The sequence below is a fragment of the Bufo gargarizans genome, chromosome 3 (genome assembly GCF_014858855.1).
Source record: "Bufo gargarizans isolate SCDJY-AF-19 chromosome 3, ASM1485885v1, whole genome shotgun sequence".
Lineage (NCBI taxonomy): Eukaryota > Metazoa > Chordata > Amphibia > Anura > Bufonidae > Bufo > Bufo gargarizans.
This window is the reverse complement of record NC_058082.1, coordinates 222,054,645-222,081,690: the sequence shown is the minus strand read 5'-3', so window position 1 is coordinate 222,081,690 and position 27,046 is coordinate 222,054,645. Positions and strand designations below refer to the sequence as shown.

Genomic DNA, 27,046 nt, shown 5'->3' with positions numbered 1-27,046 from the left:
CTTTTGGTAACTTCATAATGGTATGTGCAGAGGCAGCTTACAGTGGTATCAGAAGTTTATGTATCATTATGGTGTAGTTCCTCTCAAAGTTACAGGAAAATGGCTTATTCATGAGCCGCAGGCTTCGCCCATCCACCTGTCAGCAGTGAGTAGGCTGGAAGAGCCTAAATATGCTGCTTTCCTAGGTTACCGTGCTCACATTACTCTGTAACTAATACAACTGTAAATTTAACAGGAAGTATGCCATAGTACCCAAGTGAATGACACACCACTGGAATCAAGGTCTCTGACACTATGTCATGCTGCCCTCATAGACAGTAGTTTGACCATGTAGGTTGCCTTTGGAGGGGTTTCCTTACCAATGACATTTGTGGACTATTAATAGGGTATGTCACAAATGTCTAATAGATGGGAGTCTCACGAATGGGAGAACAGCTGTTCTCTGACCCCCCCCAATCCCCAGACGTGTCAAAGCCTTGGCCGCTGCATCCAGGTGAAGATTGAATGGAGAGGTGGCCACACAGGTCTGCGGCTAGTAAAAAAAAAAAAGCTTGGCTAGGTTACTCCTGTTAGGTGGGACTCCCAGCTAGGAGACATTTATGGCTTACCCTTTTTATATGCCATAAAATCTTCAGGGAAAAACCCTTTTTAACAGGGTTTGCTAAGAAATTTTTTAATACTTTTTTTTTTTACCCTTGCAAGGACTGACACCCTTCCCCCCCGCTGATCAATACTCAGCATGGTAAGGATAAACCTCCTAACGGGAGAATGTGAACTGTGAGCTGTAAAGCACTTGCAGTCGGCAGAAAATCACTGCACTTAAAGACATTCTGTACAATTCTTTGCATTTACTATAATTATTGCCACATGATATCTACAGCCAATTCTGTATTAAAGGTCAGCAGATTTGGACCTATGAAACTGGCAGACCTGGTGCATGTGCACTTGGCAGCTGAAGACATCTGTGTTGGTCCCATGTTCATATGTGCCCGCATTGCTGAGAAAAATGATGTTTTAATAAATGCAAATGAGCCTCTAGGAGTAATGGGGGCGTTGCCGTTACTCCTAGATGCTCTGCTCTCTCTGCAACTGCTGCGCCCCCTCCACTTTGATTGTCAGGGCCTGTCCCTCCTCGAGCTGGATGGCTGACCATCTTCCCCTTCTATCTAGCCGACCAGTAGACATGGGTTGTACGGCTATGGAAATCCCAGCTGTATTTTTTTCCTCATGACCAGGGTTCCCCCAGGTAAGGTTAGGGCGTTGGACGTAGTAATCACACTCCACCAGGCAAGAGTATTTCTCTCATCTTGGTCATCTGCCCTTCTAGGCAATGTTTACTCATTGTCAATATATGGTCACTTACGGGTCTTCCCATCACTGGTGATGCTCACATCGGCTTTGCTTCTACCTTTCTCCCAGGTGTTGGTTTTTTGGCCTGCAGTTGGGCATGCCTGGCTCAGTAATTTTTTTCTCAGTAGTTTCTCAAGCAGCTTCTCTTGCTAGAAGTCTCACCACAAGCCTCTACGGCTGTAGGGGCATTAGTCTACCAATTTACCGCTTCCTAAGGGGTGTTCTCTTAACCAGAGGAGGATCCTGCGGGCCTGGATTTTGGTTCTGCTTCCACAGTTGTGGCCAGCAGCCGGCTTCGTCCCAACGACCTGTGGATCGTTTGGAGGCGTTTCAATGAAAAACAAGTCCTCCCTCTGGGACTTCTTCTTCTCCTTTTTATTTCTGGGAAGGCGGCATTCCGGGTGGCGGGATCTTTCACCCGGCGGCTTTCGGAGTTGATAGCGCCTTCTTGTACGTACATTTTTCTTTTGTCATTAGCATAAGGCAGTGCTACGCCCGGTATCTTCTTTCTTTGCAGAAGGTAGTCGCCACTTTCCAAGTCATCTCAGACATGGTATTCTCTTCTTTCTCTTTCACATTTTAGAGAGCGAGCTCTCCATCAGCCATCTAATTTGGCTTATGAGGTTTGCTAGTCCATAACTAGCGCTTTCCGCTGTACAGACTTCTACCAGCTTTTTTCCTGGAGGTCCTTGTCAAAGCTGACGACCTCCAAAGGGATGTTTTCCAGGTATATCTGTCTGACAGTTGCTTGGGCATTCCGCTCCTAGGACAAGGCACCGCCCAGCGGAGTTATGGCCTACCTGACCAGCGGTCGGCACTTCTCGGGTTCATCTACTCCAGACATTAGCTTTCTAGTGGTAAAAGGCAGTGTCTTGTTCTTCCGGCACATTCACCAAGTTTTACCGGGTGCTTTCCTAGGCATCGACGGATGCTGCTCCAGGCAGCAAGGTCTTGCAGGCGGCAGCGGATTACGCATCCTCGAGGGCGTTTTTCTCCATGGGCGTGTGATTTGTTTCCCTCCCTGTGGACTGCTTTAGGACGTCCTACGGTCCTGTGTCCCCCAATGATATGAGCGAGAAAACGAGATTTTTGTGAACTCACCTGTAAAATCTCTTTCTCACTTCACAGCTCCCACCCAGTGGTTCTGTTTTAATATAAAAGACAGACATGCAATGTGACAATGCACTGCAATATAAAGTACAAAAATTGCATGGAAATAACAAGTGCTACACTATAAGTGCGAGATACTTGGCAAATTATTTTGTACAAAATTATTTGAGCCCGTCTGCCAAGCGTCAAGGCGTTCTCTGTTAGACGGGTTCCTACGCTAAATTCTACCTGTTAGGTGCCATAACGGCTACCATACACTTCAGGGAGTGTAGGTTCCACGTACCTGCATTGTAAACTACCTGTTGGGTGCCATAACGGCTACCATCCAATTCAGGGAATGCAGGCTACACAGCAGGCCCACTCCACAACACCACCGGCGCCTAAGAGCCACCAAGGACTGCAGTGAGAGTCCTGGTGCCATGGCTTCAGTGAGTGAAGTGGAGCAGGCCTGACTATGCACTGACACTAATTAAAATCAGCCAATGGGGCAGACAGGGTGGTCAGAAATGTGAGACTGAGGAGGCAGCCACACCTCAATTACAAACTACAAGGGAAACCAAAAAAGGGGCTCAGTCACATAACAACCGCAGGAGCACATTGCTGGGGCAGGGAAATAACATAAAAGACAGACATGCAATGTGACAATGCACTGCAATATAAAGTACAAAAATTGCATGGAAATAACAAGTGCTACACTATAAGTGCGAGATACTTGGCAAATTATTTTGTACAAAATTATTTGAGCCCGTCTGCCAAGCGTCAAGGCGTTCTCTGTTAGACGGGTTCCTACGCTAAATTCTACCTGTTAGGTGCCATAACGGCTACCATACACTTCAGGGAGTGTAGGTTCCACGTACCTGCATTGTAAACTACCTGTTGGGTGCCATAACGGCTACCATCCACTTCAGGGAATGCAGGCTACACAGCAGGCCCATTCCACAACACCACCGGCGCCTAAGAGCCACCAAGGACCGCAGTGAGAGTCCTGGTGCCATGGCTTCAGTGAGTGAAGTGGAGCAGGCCTAACTATGCACTGACACTAATTAAAATCAGCCAATGGGGCAGACAGGGTGGTCAGAAATGTGAGACTGAGGAGGCAGCCACACCTCAATTACAAACTACAAGGGAAACCAAAAAAGGGGCTCAGTCACATAACAACCGCAGGAGCACATTGCTGGGGCAGGGAAATAACATAAAAGACAGACATGCAATGTGACAATGCACTGCAATATAAAGTACAAAAATTGCATGGAAATAACAAGTGCTACACTATAAGTGCGAGATACTTGGCAAATTATTTTGTACAAAATTATTTGAGCCCGTCTGCCAAGCGTCAAGGCGTTCTCCACTTCACTCACTGAAGCCATGGCACCAGGACTCTCACTGCGGTCCTTGGTGGCTCTTAGGCGCCGGTGGTGTTGTGGAGTGGGCCTGCTGTGTAGCCTGCATTCCCTGAAGTGGATGGTAGCCGTTATGGCACCCAACAGGTAGTTTACAATGCAGGTACGTGGAACCTACACTCCCTGAAGTGTATGGTAGCCGTTATGGCACCTAACAGGTAGAATTTAGCGTAGGAACCCGTCTAACAGAGAACGCCTTGACGCTTGGCAGACGGGCTCAAATAATTTTGTACAAAATAATTTGCCAAGTATCTCGCACTTATAGTGTAGCACTTGTTATTTCCATGCAATTTTTGTACTTTATATTGCAGTGCATTGTCACATTGCATGTCTGTCTTTTATGTTATTTCCCTGCCCCAGCAATGTGCTCCTGCGGTTGTTATGTGACTGAGCCCCTTTTTTGGTTTCCCTTGTAGTTTGTAATTGAGGTGTGGCTGCCTCCTCAGTCTCACATTTCTGACCACCCTGTCTGCCCCATTGGCTGATTTTAATTAGTGTCAGTGCATAGTCAGGCCTGCTCCACTTCACTCACTGAAGCCATGGCACCAGGACTCTCACTGCGGTCCTTGGTGGCTCTTAGGCGCCGGTGGTGTTGTGGAGCAATGTGCTCCTGCGGTTATGTGACTGAGCCCCCCTTTTTTGGTTTCCCCAGTGGTTCTGTTTGCCGCAAATGATGGCGGTTGGTGGGCCAGTATGGTCCTCAGTTCTGGTTCGATCCGACTGACATTTGTCAGTTGGTTGTTTACCGTATGTGTTTTTTCTCCTACTCCTATTGCTTGGGCACAAACTGATATGCTCTCTCCAGAGTTATCACTTTTCAGCCTAGTGTCGCCTCCTAGTGGCAGCAAGCAGCTATACCCATGGTCCTGTGTCACCCAATGAACTAAGCGAGAAAGAGATTTTACAGGTGAGTTCACAAAAATCTCGTTTTACCGATGCCAAGAGTATTCTGCAAAAAAATAATAATTGACATTTCTGTTTAAGAACTAATTGCATAATCTTGTGTGATAACCTGTATTTGAATAATATTGCATTCTCTATGGATCTGTTAAATAATTATATTTTTGTGCTTTAGATACGTATTTGATGAATTATCACACCTATTACATTTATCACTGTCAATGTGCTTTTTATTCAGGTGTCCCTTGTTGTAACTGGTCCATTGACTAACCTTGCTTTAGCTGTGAACATGGATCCCACATTTCCACAGAAAATTAAAAATCTTTTTATCATGGGCGGTAATATGGAGTGTAAGTATTATATCTGTATTAAGGATTGTCTGATATCTTGTTTGATGCTCAAGGATCTATTTTAGAGCCTAAAGAGTTTGTTACTTTATTAAAGATCAGCCGCTCACACCTTCCTCTTATCTATTTCCTGCGGTCTTCATTGAAATCCACATCACTTGAAAAAAAAATCACTTTACCTGTCCTCTCACATGGCTAGAAGAACATTTCTCTCACTTCCATCAGCCAGTAAAGCTAAGCTCTCTGTTCTATAAAAACCTTAGCTCCCAGTGCTCCCTGCCAGTCTGGCCTATATTAGGCTATGAGATAGGAGTTTGGGCATAACATAAGCATAAGACGTGGTCATGATCCTCCTCTCCCCTCATAAATCATCAAGATGTGTTCCAATCCAGGATAATGGCTATGAAGTGCCTATGCAATGGTATAAGACTCCCGATGAGACCAGACTCTAGAGGTTGGATACATGCTGCAGGTGCCTCAAGGATTAGAGGTACATTCTTCCATTTTGGTGGAGCTGTGAACTAATTCAAAAGTGGTGGTCCAAGATTTATCAGTGCAGTAACCTTGTATGTACCCCTATCCCTGGAGGGCACCCTTCTCGGTGGGTCTGGGTACCTGTTTAGACAATTAATTACCGTGGCCGGTTTTCTCATCCCTACGTTCCGGCTTACCATTGACCTCAATTCGGGTGAACACTGTCTTGGCAAAGTAGATGAGATTTAGAGATTTGAGGAAATCTCCTATTGGGAATTCAGCTCCAGACACCGATTCATGACCTTATGGCAGGTCCAAAGGAATTCAGAAAGTAGATTGAGGGCAGTATTGCAGCTCATCCCTGTTCACTTCAGTGGAGCTGAACTTCAGTACTAGTGAACAGGGCTTGTGCTCTTTCTGGAAGAAGGCAGCCATGTTTTCTGATCCTCCACAACCCTATTAATAGGCAGCAGTCATAACCATGCTCTTTTTTTCACAATATGGCTGTCAAGTTGTTGTCCGGTGCCTGGCCATCGACAGAGATTTTTCTACGGGTTAGTATGCTTACAGCAATACGAAACGTTATTAGCTTTTTGATGCTTTACTACTTTTAAATAAAAAAATTTTAAAACTTTGGAAAAAAAATTGATCTGTGTCACCATATTCTGACACCAATAACTTTTTTTATTTTATTTCCATCTATGAAGCTTTGTGAGGACTTGATTTTTTTATTTATTTTTTGCCAGGCAAGCTGTCATTTTTTTATGGCTAGAGGTAGGGTTTAATAGGAAAAGTATAATGGCAGGCCTGGGAACCCTCACAAGAGATCACTGGGAGTCAGAGAGTGCCTCCCTGCTCTAACTGCTCATACGCCTTGGTTGCTATTGACCATGGTATCTGAGAGATGGAAAGACCTATCTCTGATCATAAACATTGCCTTTGGGTGTCAGTTGTATAACACAGCCGTCAACCCACCACCTATGAAGTGGGTATAACTCCTGAGTTGGCACCATATTTAACCCCTTAATGTCTTGGCCTGAAAAGGCCTCAATGACGCAATTTAATGCATGTGGTGGTTTAAAGGTTGTAGCTTTTTTATTTGTTGGATTATAATTTTTACGTGATGCATTAGACTTTTAATTAATGCATTTTTTTTCTATTCTGAGTTTTAGGGCTCATGCACACTATTGTGGTTTGGATCTGCATCTGATCCGCATTTTTTGCGGGTCGAATGTGGACCATTTACTTCAATGGGGCCGCAAAAGATGTGGGCAGCACTCCATGTGTTGTTTGCATCTGCATGTCCATTCTGTGCCATCTGCAAAATTATAGAACATGTCCTGTTCTTGTCCGCATTACGGACAAGGATAAGACTGTTCTATTAGAGGCTGGCCACTCCATTCCGCAAAATGCAGAATGCGCACAGCCAGTATCCGTGTTTTGCAGACTGCAAAACAGCCAACAGTCATGTGCATGAGCCCTTATTTGGGGAAACTGCAAATAAAATTTTAAAAAGTTGTGTTTTTCAACCTATATGTGATTTTGCAAGTTCTCCCACTTAGAAATCATGGAGGGGTCTGAAATTCACATTGTAGGTGCTTTCCCACTCTGAGAGACAGAACTTTAAAAATAAATTCAGGAAATCACATTGTATGATTTTTAAAGAATTTATTTGTCTTGCACTGCCGAACATAAGTATTTGAACACCTGAGAAACAGCAAGAATTCTGGCTCTTAAAGACATGTTAGGCTCCATTCACGCGTCCGTAGCGCATTTTGCGGACCGCACATCGCCGGCACTAATAGAATATGCCTATTCTTGTCCGCAATTGCGGACAAAAATAGGACATGTTCTATTTTTTTCGGGAACGGAATTGCGTACCCGGAAGTGCGGGTCCGAAATTCTGCGTCCGTTCCGCAAAATGCGGAACTAAATTGCGGACGCGTGAATGGGGCCATACTGTGCCTTTAAAAAGTCCACCTCTACTCCAATCATTAATCTAAGTTAGTAGCACCTGTCTGAGCTCTTTAACCACTTCAGCCCCGCTAGCTGAAACCCCCTTCATGACCAGAGCACTTTTTACACTTCGGCACTACACTACTTTCACCGTTTATCGCTCGGTCATGCAACTTACCACCCAAATGAATTTTACCTCCTTTTCTTCTCACTAATGGAGCTTTCATTTGGTGGTATTTTATTGCTGCTGACATTTTTACTTTTTTTGTTATTAATCAAAATGTAACGATTTTTTTGCAAAAAAATGACATTTTTCACTTTCAGCTGTAAAATTTTGCAAAAAAAACGACATCCATATATAAATTTTTCGCCAAATTTATTGTTCTACATGTCTTTGATAAAAAAAAAAATGTTTGGGCAAAAAAAAAATGGTTTGGGTAAAAGTTATAGCATTTACAAACTATGGTACAAAAATGTGAATTTCCGCTTTTTGAAACAGCTCTGACTTTCTGAGCACCTGTCATGATTCCTGAGGTTCTACAATGCCCAAACAGTAGAAAAACCCCACAAATGACCCCATTTCGGAAAGTAGACACCCTAAGGTATTCGCTGATGGGCATAGTGAGTTCATAGAACTTTTTATTTTTTGTCACAAGTTAGCGGAAAATGATGATGATTATTTTATTTTATTTTTTTCTTACAAAGTCTCATATTCCACTAACTTGCGACAAAAAATAAAAAATTCTAGGAACTCACCATGCCCCTCACAGAATACCTTGGGGTGTCTTCTTTCCAAAATGGGGTCACTTGTGGCATAGTTATACTGCCCTGGCAATTTAGGGGCCCAAATGTGTGAGAAGAACTTTGCAATCAAAATGTGTAAAAAATGACCGGTGAAATCCGAAAGGTGCACTTTGGAATATGTGCCCCTTTGCCCACCTTGGCATCAAAAAAGTGTCACACATCTGGTATCGCCGTACTCAGGAGAAGTTGGGGAATGTGTTTTGGGGTGTCATTTTACATATACCCATGCTGGGTGAGAGAAATATCTTGGCAAAAGACAACTTTTCCCATTTTTTTATACAAAGTTGGCATTTGACCAAGATATTTTTCTCACCAGCATGGGTATATGTAAAATGACACCCCAAAACACATTCCACAACTTCTCCTGAGTACGGCGATACCAGATGTGTCACACTTTTTTGCTGCCAAGGTGGGCAAAGGGGCACATATTCCAAAGTGCACCTTTCGGATTTTGCAGGCCATTTTTTACACATTTTGATTGCAAGGTACTTCTCACACATTTGGGCCCCTAAATTGCCAGGGCAGTATAACTACCCCACAAGTGACCCCATTTTGGAAAGAAGACACCCCAAGGTATTCCGTGAGGGGCACTGCGAGTTCCTAGATTTTTTTTTTTTGTCACAAGTTAGCGGAAAATGATGATTTTTTTTTCTTCTCTTTTTTCCTTACAAAGTCTCATATTCCACTAACTTGCGACAAAAAATAAAAAATTCTAGGAACTCGCCATGCCCCTCACGGAATACCTTGGGGTGTCTTCTTTCCAAAATGGGGTCACTTGTGGGGTAGTTATACTGCCCTGGCAATTTAGGGGCCCAAATGTGTGAGAAGTACTTTGCAATCAAAATGTGTAAAAAATGGCCTGCGAAATCCGAAAGGTGCTACTTTGGAATAGTGTGCCCCTTTGCCCACCTTGGCTGCAAAAAAGTGTGACACATCTGGTATCGCCGTACTCAGGAGAAGTTGGGGAATGTGTTTTGGGGTGTCATTTTACATATACCCATGCTGGGTGAGAGAAATATCCTGGCAAAAGACAACTTTTCCAATTTTTTTATACAAAGTTGGCATTTGATCAAGATGTTTATCTCACCCAGCATGGGTATATGTAAAATGACACCCCAAAACACATTCCCCAACTTCTCCTGAGTACGGCGATACCAGATGTGTGACACTTTTTTGCAGCCTAGATGCGCAAAGGTGCCCAAATTCCTTTTAGGAGGGCATTTTTAGACATTTGGATCCCAGGCTTCTTCTCACGCTTTAGGGCCCCTAAAAAGCCAGGGCAGTATAAATACCCCACATGTGACCCCACTTTGGAAAGAAGACACCCCAAGGTATTCAATGAGGGGCCTGGCAAGTTCATAGAAAAAATATTTTTTCGCATAAGTTAGCGGAAATTGATATTATTTTTTTTTTTTTTTTCTCACAAAGTCTCACTTTCCGCTAACTTAGGACAAAAATTTAAATCTTTCATGGACTCAATATGCCCCTCAGCAAATACCTTGGGGTGTCTTCTTTCCAAAATGGGGTCAGTTGTGGGGTGTTTGTACTGCCCTGGCATTTGAGGGTCTCCGCAATCATTACATGTATGGCCAGCATTAGGAGTTTCTGCTATTCTCCTTATATTGAGCATACAGGTAATGAGATTTTTTTTTTCCGTTCAGCCTCTGGGCTGAAAGAAAAAAATGAACGGCACAGATTTCTTCATTCGCATCGATCAATGTGGATGAAAAAATCTCTGCCAAAAAAAAAAAATGGAGGGGAAAGGCGTCTGCCAGGACATAGGAGCTCCGCCCTACATCCATACCCACTTAGCTCGTATGCCCTGGCAAACCAGATTTCTCCATTCACATCAATCGATGTGGATGAATAAATCATTGCCGGGATTTTAAATTTTTTTTTTTTATACAAAGTGTTTGCCAAAGCATAGGAACGCCGCCTCCTCCTCAGCTCGTATGCCTCGGCAAACATATCTGTTACTGCAGAGGAGAAAATCCCGTCTTGCAGCGCCGCATACACCGACTTGCGTGTAATCTGACAGCAGCGCAATGCTTCTGTCAGAATGCTCATCGGTGCTGCAGCTGGTCGATCGGTTGGTCCACCTGGAAGGTAAAAAAAAGAAAAAACCAGGCCGCAACGCAATAATTTTATTAACTTTGCAACAGAACATATAAACTTTAACTTTTTTAACTGAACATTAACCTTTTTGCTTACTGGTGTTTTTTTTTTTTTTTTTTTACATTTATAGAACAAACCTCTCCTTCCCCATGGGTCAATGTGCAAAGCGCAAATCGCCCAAAGATGTGGCGAAGTGCGTTATGCACTTTGTCCCATGTGAAAGGAGACGTTTGCAGCAGCAGTGAGTGAATGGGCCCTAATAGCCCTGTGTGCCTGTCCTGGTGAGATGATCCCTATGCTAATAGTGTACCTGTGAGTGGTACTTCCGGAAACACTCTCCAAAGCATAGGGCAGGGTGGTCAGGACAGAAATAGCGGGTGTCACGCCTTATTCCACTCCTGCTACAGACACGACATCTTTTTCGGGGTGACGGTTGGGTTGAGGTACCAGGAACGACATTGGGGAAATGTCGCTCGTGTAGACGGCTAACTACACTGGTGGATGGGGCCACGGAACCTCCTGGGTACAGGAGGTTCTCGATGATCTCTTCCTGAAATTTGAGGAAGGATCCAGTTCTCCCAGCCTTACTGTAGAGAACAAAACTATTGTACAGAGCCAATTGAATTAAATATACAGACACCTTCTTATACCAGCGTCTGGTTCTGCGGGAAACTAAATACGGAGACAACATCTGGTCATTGAAGTCCACCCCTCCCATGAGCAAATTATAGTCGTGGACTGAGAGGGGCTTTTCAATGACACGGGTTGCTCGCTTAATTTGGATTGTCGTGTCTGCGTGAATGGAGGAGAGCATGTAAACGTCACGCTTGTCTCTCCATTTCACCGCGAGCAGTTCTTCGTTACACAGTGCGGCCCTCTGCCCCCTTGCAAGACGGGTGGTAACGAGCCGTTGGGGGAAGCCCGCGCGACTAGTTTGCGCGGTACCACAGGCGCCAATCCGTTCTAGAAACAAATGCCTAAAGAGGGCCACACTTGTGTAAAAATTGTCCACATAAAGATGGTACCCCTTGCCGAATAAGGGTGACACCAAGTCCCAAACTGTCTTCCCACTGCTCCCCAGGTAGTCAGGGCAACCGACCGGCTCCAGGGTCTGATCTTTTCCCTCATAGATCCGAAATTTGTGGGTATAGCCTGTGGCCCTTTCACAGAGCTTATACAATTTGACCCCATACCGGGCGCGCTTGCTTGGGATGTATTGTTTGAAGCCAAGGCGCCCGGTAAAATGTATCAGGGACTCGTCTACGCAGATGTTTTGCTCTGGGGTATAAATATCTGCAAATTTCTGGTTGAAATGGTCTATGAGGGGCCGAATTTTGTGGAGCCGGTCAAAAGCAGGGTGGCCCCTGGGACGGGAGGCGGTGTTGTCACTAAAGTGCAGGAAACGCAGGATGGCCTCAAAACGTGCCCTGGACATAGCAGCAGAGAACATGGGCATGTGATGAATCGGGTTCGTGGACCAATATGACCGCAATTCATGCTTTTTTGTCAGGCCCATGTTGAGGAGGAGGCCCAGAAAAGTTTTAATTTCGGAAACTTGGACTGGTTTCCACCGGAAAGGCTGGGCATAAAAGCTTCCCGGGTTAGCGGTGATAAATTGTGTGGCATACCTGTTTGTTTCGGCCACAACTATGTCTAAAAGCTCCGCAGTCAAGAACAGCTCAAAAAATCCCAGGGCCGAACCGATCTGAGCTGTCTCAACCCGAACTCCAGACTGGGCAGTGAAAGGGAAAACTACAGGTGCGGCTGAAGTTGGGGACTGCCAATCAGGGTTTGCCAGCACCTCTGGGATTCTAGGGGCTCTACGGGCACGTCTTTGCGGTGGCTGCGACGGGGTCACTACTGCACGTGCCACCGTACCAGCTTCAACTGCCCTTCTGGTGCTCGCTACTTCACCAGGTTGTACGGCAGTGCTGGTACTAGGTCCAGGGAGGGCTGGGCTGCTGGTGTATGCCTCACCACGTAATCCGACAGCACCAGCCCCACTCTGCTGCTCTTGAAGCGGATCCTGCGCAACCTGCGGTCTAGCGACACGGGGCCGGGTACGCCTGGTGGTATCAGGGACCTCAGCCTCCTCGTCCGAACTTTGGGTCAGAGAGCCACTGCTTTCTACAGGTTCGTATTCTGACCCGCTGGATTCATCAGATGAGGGTTCCCACTCCTCATCCGACTGGGTCAGAAGCCTGTAGGCCTCTTCAGAGGAATACCCCCTGTTTGACATTTTGGGCAACTAAATTTAGGGGTATTCCCTGAGACTACCCAAGAAAAAAAAAGCAAGCCTGTCTTACAAAGGGGAGGCTAGCGAAGTACCGGAGGCCGCTGCGGTTGATAAAAAATATCAAAACTGATTTTTTTTATCGCCGCAGTGCTTGTAAAGTGATTGTGCAGTGATCAAAAAAAAATTTTTTTTTGTCACTGCGGTGGGGCGGGTGTGGGCGAACGCACGTGTGGGCGACCGATCAGGCCTGATCGGGCAAACACTGCGTTTTGGGTGGAGGGCGAACTAAAGTGACACTAGTACTATTATAGATCTGACCGTGATCAGTTTTGATCACTTCCAGATACTATAAAAGTACAAATGCTGATTAGCGATACGCTAATCAGCGAATAACGGACTGCGGTGGGCTGGGCGCTAACTGATCGCTAACTACCTAACCAAGGGACCTAAACTATCCTAAAACCTAACAGTCAATACCAGTGAAAAAAAAAAGTGACAGTTTACACTGATCACTTTTTTCCTTTCACTAGTGATTGACAAAGGGGTGATCAAAGGGTTAATTGGGGTACAGGGGGGTGATCTGGGGCTAAAGTGTGCTGTTTGGTGTACTCACTGTGTAGCCTGCTCCTCTGCTGGATCCAACCGACGAAAAGAACCAGCAGAGGAGCAGGCAGCCATATAACAGATCATATTTACAAATATGATCTGATATATGGCTCTGTGATTGGCTTTTTTGAAAATCATCAGCTTGCCAGCCGCGATCATTGGCTGGCAAGCTGATGACGAAATGGTCCTCTTCGAAATGCCGGCGCGAACTGCGCATGCGCGGGCCGCATATCGCGTCATCTCGCGTCTCGCGAGATGACGCGTATATGCGTCGTTGTGCGCAGCGCTGCCGCCTCCGGACCGCACATCTGCGTTAGGCGGTCCGGAGGCGGTTAAAGACACCTGTCCACCCCACAGTCAGTCAGGCGCCAACTACTACCATGGGCAAGACCAAAGTGCTGTCAAAAGACACCAGAGACACAATTGTGGACCTAGTCCACAAGGCTGGAAAGGGCTACGGGACAATTGGCAAGCAGCTTGGTGAAAATAGATCAACTGTTGGAGCCAGAGGTCGCAATAACGCCTGTACAAGCGTCATAGACACCTGTTCAGGCCATTTTACTCTCTGGAAAAAGTCCAAGGCGTACCGATACGCCTTAGACTTTTCCCTGCCATTCAACAGCGCAGTGAGCGCTGTGAAGGGCACAGGCAGCGCAGTGATGCTGCTGCTGCCTGAAACAACCAATAACAAGGCTCCTTACAGTAAGAAGCTTTGTTATTGGTCAGTTTGAGCGGGCTGCCGGAGCTTATGGCACACCGCTCTGAAGGGAGGAAGGAGGCGCGCGATCCTCACTGGCGGGGTAAGTGGAGATCTGTGAAATTTTGTGGGGATCGGAGCGCCTTGTTTTTACCCTATAGTGATGAGTCTGAAGCGCTCAGCCGAGCGCGGTCTCTCCTCCCTGCTGAGCGTGGTAGTGAAGACGGCCTCAATAGAGGGTCTAGGGGGACCGTCTTCGCTACCGCGGTCAGCAGTGAGGAAAAGTGGCTGAGCGCTTCAGACTTCTGCTTATATAAGTCAGTGGGGTTCCCATCGCTGGACACGCCAACAGAAGACCTCAATAACGACAGACCTGTCACCCGTAGACCTCTATGTCACCTGTCAGCTTTCCTATGAATCCATCAAGGATTCATTGCAGCATGTTCCATCAGATGCTTATAAAGATTTCTTCTGTAATGCGGTGCAGCATGTGGCCATTTACAGCCTCCAGGACATACAGTCCCTCTGCCAAGCACATTAAGTACTTCGCTCCAGTGCGCAGTACTGGAGGCCATATCTCCAGAAGGATATAGATACTCTAGAGAGAGTTCAGAGAAGAGCTACTAAACTAGTACATGGATTGCAGGATAAAACTTACCAGGAAAGATTAAAGGACCTTAACATGTATAGCTTGGAAGAAAGACGAGACAGAGGGGATATGATAGAAACTTTTAAATACATAAAGGGAATCAACTCGGTAAAGGAGGAGAGAATATTTAAAAGAAGAAAAACTACCACAAGAGGACACAGTTTTAAATTAGAGGGGCAAAGGTTTAAAAGTAATATAAGGAAGTATTACTTTACTGAGAGAGTAGTGGATGCATGGAATAGCCTTCCTGCAGAAGTGGTAGCTGCAAATACAGTGAAGGAGTTTAAGCATGCATGGGATAGGCATAAGGCTATCCTTCATATAAGATAGGGCCAGGGACTATTCATAGGATTCAGATATATTGGGCAGACTAGATGGGCCAAATGGTTCTTATCTGCCGACACATTCTATGTTTCTATGTATAATCCAGTAACCACAGCGGTGGTGGCTTTTTTGTGGAATGAGATAGGGCAATGGGTCATGGAAGACAAACTCCCCTTTATAGCAAGATCAAGCATAACACAAAATGGCCTGACCAGGGATCAGCAACCTCCGGCACTCCAGCTGTTCTGAAACTACAACTCCCAGTATCCTGCTTTCACTTCTTTGGGAGTTACAAGAACAGCTGAGCAAGTGTGCATGCTTGGAGTTGTAGTTAGTTTCACAGCAGCGCTGGAGTGCCAAAGGTTGCTGCACCTTAGATCAGTGGTTATCACTGTGTGATGTCATCATCCAGATCCACAACATGTGACTGTGGCGCCGCAAGGTATGTGCCCGGGTCTTTCGCTTGTGCCCTTGGCACCAGCATGCACCACCATCCATTGTGCCTGTGTCCTGCTCTGCCAGTGCCTCAGGTCTATTTAGAGTCTACAAACAGCCCTGGTGGCACGACATACTCACCTGAGAGCTCATCTACAAGGACGTAACTTTGGTGGGCAGCAATGGCCACGTGATGGATGGCATACCCCAGTGACCAGCAGCACAGAAACAGCAGCAAAAATTAAAGGGATTGTCCCAAGATCAACACTATTTACCTATCCATACTTGACCCAGAGTACACTAGATCATGGTAACCAAGGTGGGGCCCCCAAGCGATAATGTACTTGAAGGGGACATGTCTGTTTTAGTAACAACTTGCATTTCCCATGCAATAACAATTCTGGGGAGTCAATTCTTGTGACTCTATATTGTAACCATTCCTCTATTATTCCTACTAGAACTTATGAACTAATTGCTAGTAGTCTGCAATAAAGGTCCAGCTGGATGTTACCAGTTGACAGCACTGATTGAATAATATCAGGCAACAGTGCAACAGTGACCTCAGTGGTGCCGACCCCCTCAGAGCAACAGTGACCTCAGTGGTGCCGACCCCATCAGAGCAACAGTGTCCTCAGTGGTGCCGACCCCCTCAGAGCAACAGTGACCTCAGTGGTGCCGACCCCATCAGAGCAACAGTGTCCTCAGTGGTGCCGACCCCATCAGAGCAACAGTGACCTCAGTGGTGCCGACCCCATCAGAGCAACAGTGACCTCAGTGATGCCGACCCCATCAGAGCAACAGTGACCTCAGTGGTGCCGACCCCCTCAGAGCAACAGTGACCTCAGTGGTGCCGACCCCCTCAGAGCAACAGTGACCTCAGTGGTGCCGACCCCCTCAGAGCAACAGTGACCTCAGTGGTGCCGACCCCCTCAGAGCAACAGTGACCTCAGTGGTGCCGACCCCCTCAGAGCAACAGTGACCTCAGTGGTGCCGACCCCCTCAGAGCAACAGTGACCTCAGTGGTGCCGACCCCCTCAGAGCAACAGTGACCTCAGTGGTGCCGACCCCCTCAGAGCAACAGTGACCTCAGTGGTGCCAACCCCCTCAGAGCAACAGTGACCTCAGTGGTGCCGACCCCCTCAGAGCAACAGTGACCTCAGTGGTGCCGACCCCATTAGAGCAACAGTGACCTCAGTGGTGCCGACCCCCTCAGAGTAACAGGGACCTCAGCTAAATGTAAAATTGTCTAAATTTGCTATTTATGCATGGAAGACAGTTCTAGAGTACTAGTAATGGTTTCCCTGCATAAATAGCAACCCCTTTAATGTTATGTAGGCCTTCGTATTAACTATTTGAATTACTGTACCTTTCGTACTCCTCATCGGCTGAAAATACTCCTCAAAAATGGTAAGAGGAGTATTTTTACTCTTCCAGAAAAAATGTAGCGCGACCTCTGGTTGGAGCAATTGTTAGAAAATGGAAGAGGCTAAAGACGACTGTCAGTCTCCCTCAGACTGGGGCTCCATGCAAGATCTCACCTCGTGGGGTATCACTGATGATAAGAAGGTGAGGAATCAGCCCAGAACTACAAGGGAGGAGATGGTCAATGATATGAAGAGAGCTGGGACCACCGTTTTAAAGGTCACTGTTGGTAGAACACTACGCCATCATGGTTTCAAATCATGCATTGTACGAGAGGTTCCCCTGCTCAAGTCATCACATGTCCAGGTCCGTCTGATGTTTGCCAATGACCATCTGGATGATCCAGAGGAGGCATGGGAGAAAGTCATGTGGTCAGATGAGACCAAAGTTTTTGGTCTAAACTTCACTCATCGTGTTTGGAGAAAAAAGACGGGTTGCATCCCAAGAACACCATCCCTACTGTGAAGCATGGGGGTGGTAACATCATGCTTTGGGGGTGCTTTTCTGCGAAGGGGACAGGACGACTGCACTGTATTAAGGAGAGGATGAATGGGGCCATTTATTGTGAGATTTTAAGCAACAACCTCCTTCCTTCAGTCAGAGCATTGAAGATGGGTCGTGGCTGGGTCTTCCAACATGACAACGACCCGAAGCACACAGCCAGAATAACTAAGGAGTGGCTCGGCCAGTCTCCAGACCTAAATCCAATAGAACATCTTTGGAGGGAGCTGAAACTCTGTGTTTCTCAGCGACAGCCCCGAAACCTGACAGATCTAGAGGAGATCTATGTGGAGGAGAGGGCCAAAATCCCTGCAGTGTGTGCAAACCTGGTCAAGAACTACAGGAAACTTTTGACCTCTGTAATTGCGAACAAAGGCTTCTGTACCAAATATTAACACTGATTTTCTCAGGTATTCAAATACTTATGTTCAGCAGTGCAAGACAAATACATTCTTTAAAAATCATACAATGTGATTTCCTAAATCTTTTTATTTATTCTGTCTCTGAGTGGGAATGCACCTACAATGCGAGTTTCAGACCCCTCCATGATTTCTAAGTGGGAGAACTTGCAAAATTGCAGGGTGTTCAAATACTTCTGTTCCTCACTGTAGCTCCTTATTATTTAACCTCTTAACGACTGCCGATTTGTGTTTCTACAGTGGTCACTAAGGGGCTTTAGTCCTAGACGAATTAGATTGCCGGGTTCCAATGTCTGTGCACGGCAGGCTGAGGCCCCAGCCCTGTCCACAGTGTATCCTAGCAGGCCGCGCGCCTCTGTGGAGCAGCCAGCACTGACATTATAATTTTCTGCATCTACATAAGCAGTCCAGAGAATTATAGAACCATTTAAAAGATTGCCTATTACAGTCCCCTTGTAGGACTATTAAATGGTTAAAAAAAAATGAAAAAAGTTAAATTTAAAAATGATTTTCAATGGAAAAAAACTGTAAAAATAAAATATTGCCACACATTTCATATTACTGCTTCTGTAACGACCTACAGTACACAGCTATCATTTAATTTAGGATGTAAGATGAACACCGGAAAAAAATATTCACCAAATAACAAATAAAAAGCTATCAAAAAGTTTTATGTTTTTTTAATATTTGGAATAATTAGAAAATGTTTTTGCAATAGCTGTATGCTTTCAGCTTCTATTGTTCTACTCACCCCTAACCAGCACTGTAAATCATGGTGTACACCCTACATATGATATGATCACAGGGCTGCAGATTGAGTCCATTCCTTTTCTAGCACAGAATGGTAACGTAGCAGAGCTGTCACTCGTAATGCAGTCCCATTGACACATGGCCACTCATATTATAAGCACCTAGCACCCCAAAGCATTGGCCAACATAGAAAGAGTACGGTATTTCATTCTTTTTCACTTCAGATACACAATTGTCATTGCCATAATGCATATATCTCATATTTGTTACACTTTGTTAGTTTTGGCCTAATATCCAGCCGCATTAGACTGTCTGATCAGGATTAGGGCATACATGATGGAAGTTAGTATAGGTACAGTTTGAAGTACGGTATTTTACAATATATTTGACAATCTCCTGTTATCCCATCAAATCTTCTTTTTCACTTGAGCAAAAGGAAGGATAAGTATTTGCAATGTAATATTTTATATTTTTTATTTCTTTTATTTTAGCAAGAGGTAATACAACAGTGTGTGGCGAATTCAATTTTGCATGTGATCCGGAAGCAGCTTACATTGTACTAAATGGTTTTGATTGTCCAACTCGTATTGCAACGTGGGAATTCACTTGTAGCAATGCCCTTTCTTGGGTAAGTTGTACATTTTTATTGTTTAATTAGAAACTGTTTCTTTACAGAGAATCTGTCGCCCGTGAGCTCCTTATCCACCTGTTTGCATAGACAAATAGCTGTGATTAAAACACTGTTTTTCTTTTGTTGCTCCGGGGCTTTGTTCCCGAGTTATGACACTGTTTCTTAATATGCAAATTAAGTATTTTGTGTAATAAGGGTGTCACCGTTGCTTTTGTTGTACCCAAGCTCCTTTCATTTCCATGGACAGTCCCTCCCTGGCTGCTCTGATTGACAGGGTCCGGCAGTGGCAAAGCAACCAGGGTGGTGCTGGACACAGAAAAGAGAGGAGCTTGTATGCAACAAGAGCATCATTTGTGTATCAAGAAGAAGTATGAAAACTCGGGAACAGAGCCTCCGATCAACTAAAGAAAAACAGCGTTTTAATCAGGTGATCTACAGTTATGTGTCTTTGATTTATGGGGGGTGATCACTGGTGATGGATTCCCTTTAAAGAGTTATTCCCATCGCGGCCTTTCATGGCTGAGATACTGTAGAAATAACCACAGGAAGTGTCGGCCGGGGAGGCCAGACTTACAGAAACATCGAAGCAGCCAGCACTTTGACGTTTCCGTAACTCCCACAGCAGTGAATGGGACCTATGCTGTTTTCAGTAACCCTGAAGTTAAAAGAAAAGCGTACATTGCTGTGCTATATTGTTTGCCTAAGTTCCCATTCACTGCTGTGGGAGCTACAGAAACGGCATGCCGGATGCTCCACCACTTCCGTAACTCCGCTTACCCCCAGCAGGGGCTCACTGTGCTAATTGCCATCTAGGTCAAGAAAAGGCTATGATGGGAATAACCCTTTAATCATGGGTTCATGGGACAATAATATTAATTTGGTTCTGCATAAAAATAAATCTCTGTGGACTCTTGTCTATATTGGAGATTTAGAATGCTGTAACAATGAGTTAAATTATAGCATTGGCCTGCAGTTGCTATTAGGGGGAGCTTAAAGGGGTTGTCTGGATCATGGGAAAAAGAGCAACAAATGTACTAAATTAACAAAAAACACTGCTGCCCTCTTCAGTCCTCCACCAATGCAGTGCAAATGCTTAGGCAGTCCTCTACACAGTAGATGGGGTCAATACAAGTAGGCGGGGTCAGTATTACCAAATTGCAGCTCATAATACTATCCTGGCAGAACAAAATAGCAATGCACAGCATAAGGTGCTGTCCCAGAAGCTGCCCCTTTGTAGTGGCCATCAATAGATTCTGTCCCCCTCCAGATGTCTCTTATTAAGATATGGAGCAAAGGGCTTAGGCAGTAGGATGTGGGCCCTTGAGTGACCCCAGTAATATGCTTCCCAAATGGCCAAGGAAAGAAGAAAAAAATAAAACACCTAAGCTCCGTTCCAAGCTGCCATCTCCAATGCAGATCACAGGCTTCTTCCGGCCTGTGTCCCTGCGCCATTTTTACACTGCCTCTTATACTAGCCTATTGGCTCACCAGAAAATTTCCCTGTAGGGTTTCTGGCCAGGCCACCCCTGGGTACTAGCATCTGACTGCTGCAGCCAGCCTGAATGTTTTGCAATTTAAATAGGTTCTCTGGGAAGCAGGGATGTGATCCTGCTCAGCCATGATGGCATATCACAAACAGCATTGCATCATTAGCATCCATTGTAGAGAAGAATTCTTGCTCTGCAGTGTATAGTAATGTAGCTACCCTGTGTGCCGTATAAGCACTCAGTGTGACGTAAAGGCAGGCGGCAGAGCACAGTGTATAGACTGGTTGCTTGCAGACATAAATAATGATTTCCTGGAGAACTCCTTTAACTCCTATAGATTGTAAGCCCTCGTGGACAGGGTCCTCTCTCCTTCTGTGCCAGTCTGTAACTCGTCTTGTTCATGCATAGTGCAATTATCTGTATTATGTATGTATACCCCTTATCATATGTACAGTGCCTTGGAATGAATGGCGCTTTAATAATAAATAATAATAATAATAGACATATATAAGGTAAAATAAATCAATCAATTTCTGTGAAACTCGAAAAATTTGAATATCGTGCAAAGTTCATTTATTTCAGTAATGCAACTTAAAAAGTGAAACTCATATGAGAGAGACTCATTACATGCAAAGCGAGATATTTCAAGCCTTTATTTGTTATAATTTGGATGATTATGGCTTACAGCTTATGAAAACCACAATCTCAGTTAACCCCTTAACCGGTACGCCCTATTTCCCGAGTCCTTAAGGACCAAGGACGTACCGGTACGTCCTAACTTTAAATCGGGATCCTGGCGCCCCAGGGGTTAATCTGAACAGGATGCCACCTGGAATCATTCAGCCGGCATCCTGTCACAACGCCAGGGGGGCTCATGTGACCCCCCCGTGTCGGCGATCGCAGCAAACCGCAGGTCAATTCAGACCTGCGGTTTGCTGCGCTTTTTGCAGTTTCACCGCGGGGATCAGAAACTTCAGAGTGCCTAAAATCAAGATTTTGCACCCACCCCTGCACGATTTGATGGCGGCGGGTGGTGCAGGGGGGTGTCGCAGGCGGTGGCGGCGTTGCGGGAGGCGGGCGGTGCGGCAGGCGGGATCGCGATCCCCCGCCCGCCTCCCCTTGAATAATCGTTGGCGTCTAGTGGGTTATACCAGGGTGCCAGCACATTGCTGGCACCCTGGTATAAACGGCTGACATCGTTGATGCGATGTCAGCCGTTTAACCCTTTCCATACAGCGGTCCGTACGGACCGCTGTATGGAAAAGGTTAACAGTGCAGGGAGCTCCCTCCCTCTCCGATCGGGGGGCTGCTGTGCCTTTGCAGCCCCCCGATGGAGAGGGAGAGAGCCCCCAGGCAGCCCCCCGAAGCCCCGTCCTCACCCTTCCCCGTCTGCGAAGTTGTGGCAGACGGGGAAGGCTCCCATGGCAACAGGACGCCTGCTCAGGCGTCCTGCTGTCCATGGTGCTGAACAGATCTATGCTAAAAGCATAGATCTGTTCAGTGTAAGTAAAATACAGTACAGAACCCTATAGGGTTCTGTACTGTATTTTACAGACATCAGACCCACTGGATCTTCAAGAACCAAGTGTGTCTGGGTCAAATTTTTTTTTTTTAAAGTGAAAAAAGTTAAGATAAAAAAAAAAACATTTATCACTGAATAAAAATGTAAAAAATAAAATACACTACACATATTAGGTATCGCTGCGTCCGTAACGACCTGATCTATAAAACGGTCATGTTACTTCCCCCGCACAGTGAACGCCATAAAAATAAAAAATAAAAACTATGAGAAAATTTAAATTTTGCCCACTTTACTTCCCAAAAAAGGTAATAAAAGTGATCAAAAAGTCATATGCACCCCAAAATAGTGCCAATCAAACCGTCATCTCATCCCGCAAAAAATTAGACCCTACTCAAGATAATCGCCCAAAAACTGAAAAAACTATGGCTCTTAGACTATGGAGACACTAAACAATTTTTTGGTTTTAAAAATGAAGTTATTGTATAAAACTTACATAAATAAAAAAAATTGTATACATATTAGGTATCGCCGCGTCCGTGACAACCTGCTCTATAAAATTACCACATGATCTAACCTGTCAGATGAATGTTGTAAATAACAAAAAAAAAAAAACGTGCCAAAAAAGCTATTTCTTGTTACCTTGCCGCACAAAAAGTGTAATATAGAGCAACCAAAAATCATATGTACCCTAAACTAGTACCAACAATACTGCCACCCTATTCCGTACTTTCTAAAATGGGGTCACTTTTTTGGAGTTTCTACTCTAGGGGTGCATCAGGGGGGCTTCAAATGGGACATGGTGTCAAAAAAACAGTCCAGCAAAATCTGCCTTCCAAAAACCGTATGGCATTCCTTTCCTTCTGCGCCCTGCCGTGTGCCCGTACAGCAGTTTACGACCACATATGGGGTGTTTCTGTAAACTACAGAATCAGGGCCATAAATAATGAGTTTTGTTTGGCTGTTAACCCTTGCTTTGTAACTGGAAAAAATATATTAAAATGGAAAATCTGCCAAAAAAGTGAAATTTTAAAATTGTATCTCTATTTTCCATTAAATCTTGTGCAACACCTAAAGGGTTAACAAAGTTTGTAAAATCAGTTTTGAATACCTTGAGGGGTGTAGTTTCTTAGATGGGGTCACTTTTATGGAGTTTCTACTCATGGGGTGCATCGGGGGCTTCAAATGGGACATGGTGTCAAAAAAACTGGTCCAGCAAAATCTGGCTTCCAAAAACCATACGGCGCACCTTTCACTCTACGCCCCGCTGTGTGGTCGTACAGTAGTTTACGGCCACATATGGGGTGTTTCTGTAAACAGCAGAGTCAGGGCAATAAAGATACAGTCTTGTTTGGCTGTTAACCCTTGCTTTGTTAGTGAAAAAAATGGGTTAAAATGGAAAATTTGGCAAAAAAATTTAATTCTCAAATTTCATCCCCATTTGCCAATAACTCTTGTGCAACACCTAAAGGGTTAACGAAGTTTGTAAAATCAGTTTTGAATACCTTGAGGGGTGTAGTTTATAGAATGGGGTCATTTTTGGGCGGTTTCTATTATGTAAGCCTTGCAAAGTGACTTCAGAGCTGTAGTGGTCCCTAAAAATTGGGTTTTTGTAAATTTCTGAAAAATTTCAAGATTTGCTTCTAAACTTCTAAGCCTTGTAACATCCCCAAAAAATTAAATATCATTCCCAAAATAATTCAAACATGAAGTAGACATATGGGGAATGTTAAGTCATCACAATTTTTGGGGGTATTACTATGTATTACAGAAGTAGAGAAACTGAAACTTTGAAATTTGCTAATTTTTCCAAATTTTTGGTAAATTAGGTATTTTATTATGCAAAAAAAATATTTTTTTTTACTTTATTTTACCAGTGTCATGAAGTACAATATGTGACGAAAAAACATTCTCAGAATGGCCTGGATAAGTCAAAGTGTTTTAAAGTTATCAGCACTTAAAGTGACACTGGTCAGATTTGCAAAAAATGGCCTGGTCCTTAAGGTGAAAATGAGCCTGGTCCTTAAGGGGTTAATGCAACTCCTTTTAAGTTGTATTACTGAAATAAATGAAATTTTGCATGATATTCTAATTTTTGGAGTTTCACCTGTACATATGCAATATAAATTGCTGGCCATAAGGAATTAAAAATTCAGACTCTTAAATCACTTTTACGTTTTTCTAGGAATTTTACCATAAGTGGATCTCTCAGAAAACCGAAAAGGCAGATTTCATGAGAAAGATATCGGCCCACTCCGAAAAGTTCACCAAAACCAGTGCTGAGGAAAAAGCGGACTGGACCAAAGGATTTGTTTCATGTGACTCCTACGCTATGGCTGCAGCAATAGATGACAAATTTGTCACCGATGCTATTACTTGTGCAGTGGGGGTTGAACTCAGTGGCACATTGACTCGGGGAATGATGGTGTTGGATACATTAGGCATGCTACAAAGAAAGCACAAAGTCTTTGTTATGACCAAATGTGACACCGAAAAATTGAAAATCCTTTTGATGGAGGCATTACAATAATATAATGTGACATAAGTGGTGACAGAAAAATCACTACTGTTAAAAAAATAAATAAAAAATCCATTCATCTAGGTTGATATTCTGGAGATGTCTATAACATGTGTGGGGTTTTGCTCTGGTAGACAGGCTAGCGGACGCAGTATAGAGGCAATCACAAAGTCTTTAACTTAAACAGTTCGGTGTTTATTCACACATAAGGAAACACAAAATGACCGTTCACAATCTTGGTGTTTGTTCACACCATGCAATGTCCATATAACAAAATCTTCACCTGGTTAGCAGTCTTTCTCCAGCCGTCCACAGGAGGCTTTAGGTGCCTGTTTTCCAGCATGCGGCTTTCAAGCCTTTAGCACAGCACCAATTCACAGATCCCAAAACAGAGTCTCCACAGCTTCCCTGTTAGATGGAGGATCAACCACACTTAGCTGAAACTGCTCGCTGGGTTTTATATAGGCCAATAAAGACCCGGGCTGGAGCGTGGGGAGAAGCCACCCACCGAGCACTTTGGCTACTCCCAGTAAGAGCCGGCCCGGATCGGCTTTACAGCCATACTAACAACATCCAGTATCAATCAGCACTAGCTGCCGCTGGCACTTAAAACTACCGGCTCTTACCACACCGAGGCCAGAAATCTCGATGACACATACCTTCCATCTTGCGTCTTCCTACATACCTCCCCCTTTTTTCAACCCTGAGGAGGGAACACCCGCCAGACAGTGTACCCGGGACAGGGCATCTGCGTTTCCCTGTAACCTGCCTGCCCTATGTTCCAGGGAAAATGTAAAGTTTGTAATGACAAGAACCACCTGGTGACCCGAGCATTCCTGTCTTTGGCCTGGCTCATCCATTTGAGAGGGGAGTGGTCGGTCACCAGATGGAATTTTCTCCCCAACAGATAATAGCGGAGAGACTCGAGTGCCCATTTGATGGCCAGGCACTCTCTCTTCACTATACTGTACCTAGTCTCAGCTGGGGTAAGCTTTCGACTCAGGAAAACAACAGGATGTTCCTCCCTATTGATGTCCTGAGAGAGTACAGCTCCGAGGCCTACTTCAGAGGTATCGGTCTGTACCACAAACTCCCTCTTGAAGTCAGGCGTCACCAATACCGGGGACCCACTCAGGGCAGATTTCAAAGCGGAGAAAGCCTTTTCCGCCTGCTCATTCCACTGAACAGCCACTGACTTGCGTCCCTTCAAAAGGCCTGTCAATGGTGCGGCGACTGTAGCAAAATTGGGGACAAACCTCATATAGTACCCCACCCTACTCAGGAACGACTTTACTTGCCAAGTAGTGACAGGTTGGGGACAATTCCTAATTGCCTCAATTTTGTTCACCTGAGGTTTGATAATTCCGCGCCCAATTACATACCCCAGGTACTTGGTCTCTTCTAACCCTATCGCGCACTTTTTTGGATTAGCGGTTAAGCCAGCCTTCCTAAGGGAGTCCACTACAGCCTGTACTTTAGGTAGGTGACTTTCCCAGTCGGTGCTGTGGATAACGATATTTTCCAGGTACGCCAAAGCGTACCGACGATGTGGACGAAGTAGAATGTCAATTAGCCTTTGAAACATGGCGGGAGCGCCATGCAGACCAAAGAGTAATACCTTGTACTGATACAGCCCCTCTGGCGTGATGAAAGCCATTTTTTCCTTGGCAGCCTCCATCAAGAGTACCTGCAAGTACCCTTTAGTTAGGTCCAACACAGAAAAATACCAGGCTTGGCCCAACTTCTCAATAAGCTCATCCACTCGGGGCATGGGATATGCGTCAAATTTGGACCCCTCATTCAGTTTGCGGAAGTCGTTATAGAACCGCAATGTTCCGTCCGGCTTGGGTATTAAGACTATCGGACTGGCCCATTCACTTTTTGACGCCTCGATAACACCTAGCTGGAGGATTAGCTGCACTTCCTCTGCGATGGCTTGTCGCCGAACTTCGGGTACTCAGTATGGTTTTAACCAGACTTTTGCCTGAGGCTCAGTGATAATGTCATGTCGGACTATGGAAGTGCGTTCAGGAAGGTCCGAGAACACATCCGTGTTCCGACTAATGAACTCCCTTGTTTCCTGGGCCTGTTTAGAGGAGATGCTGTCAGCAAATTTCACTGTGGCAGCCACTTCCCTTGCTTCAGACAGAGGGGCCGAAACCGCTTCCCCTAGGAACCCTGGTCGTGGGCTGTCTTCCGTACAGCTTTCCCTATCTTTCCAGGGTTTGAGCAGATTCACATGGTTCACCTGCTCCAGCTTTCGCCTCCCTGGCTGGTGTACCTTGTAATCTACTTCTCCAATTTTTTCAAGCACCTCGTAGGGCCCCTGCCACCTAGCTAGGAACTTACTGTCTACGGTTGGTTCCAGAACCAATACCCAATCACCCGGGTTAAAG

The 27,046-nt window shown here is 45.1% G+C and overlaps 1 protein-coding gene across 2 annotated transcripts in view; it reads left to right on the top strand.

Annotated features, from left to right (window-relative positions):
• LOC122932519 (inosine-uridine preferring nucleoside hydrolase-like) overlaps nt 1–25,457 on the top strand; it is a 36,650-nt gene extending 11,193 nt beyond the window's left edge. For both annotated transcript variants that reach the window (XM_044286984.1, XM_044286985.1), the window contains 3 exons: nt 4,999–5,110; nt 18,987–19,123; nt 24,318–25,457. In XM_044286984.1, coding sequence (XP_044142919.1) covers nt 4,999–5,110; nt 18,987–19,123; nt 24,318–24,662 — 594 coding nt within the window. In that variant the 3' untranslated portion in view covers nt 24,663–25,457. The remainder of the gene's footprint in view (nt 1–4,998; nt 5,111–18,986; nt 19,124–24,317) is intronic.
• Nucleotides 25,458–27,046: the final 1,589 nt, after the last annotated feature.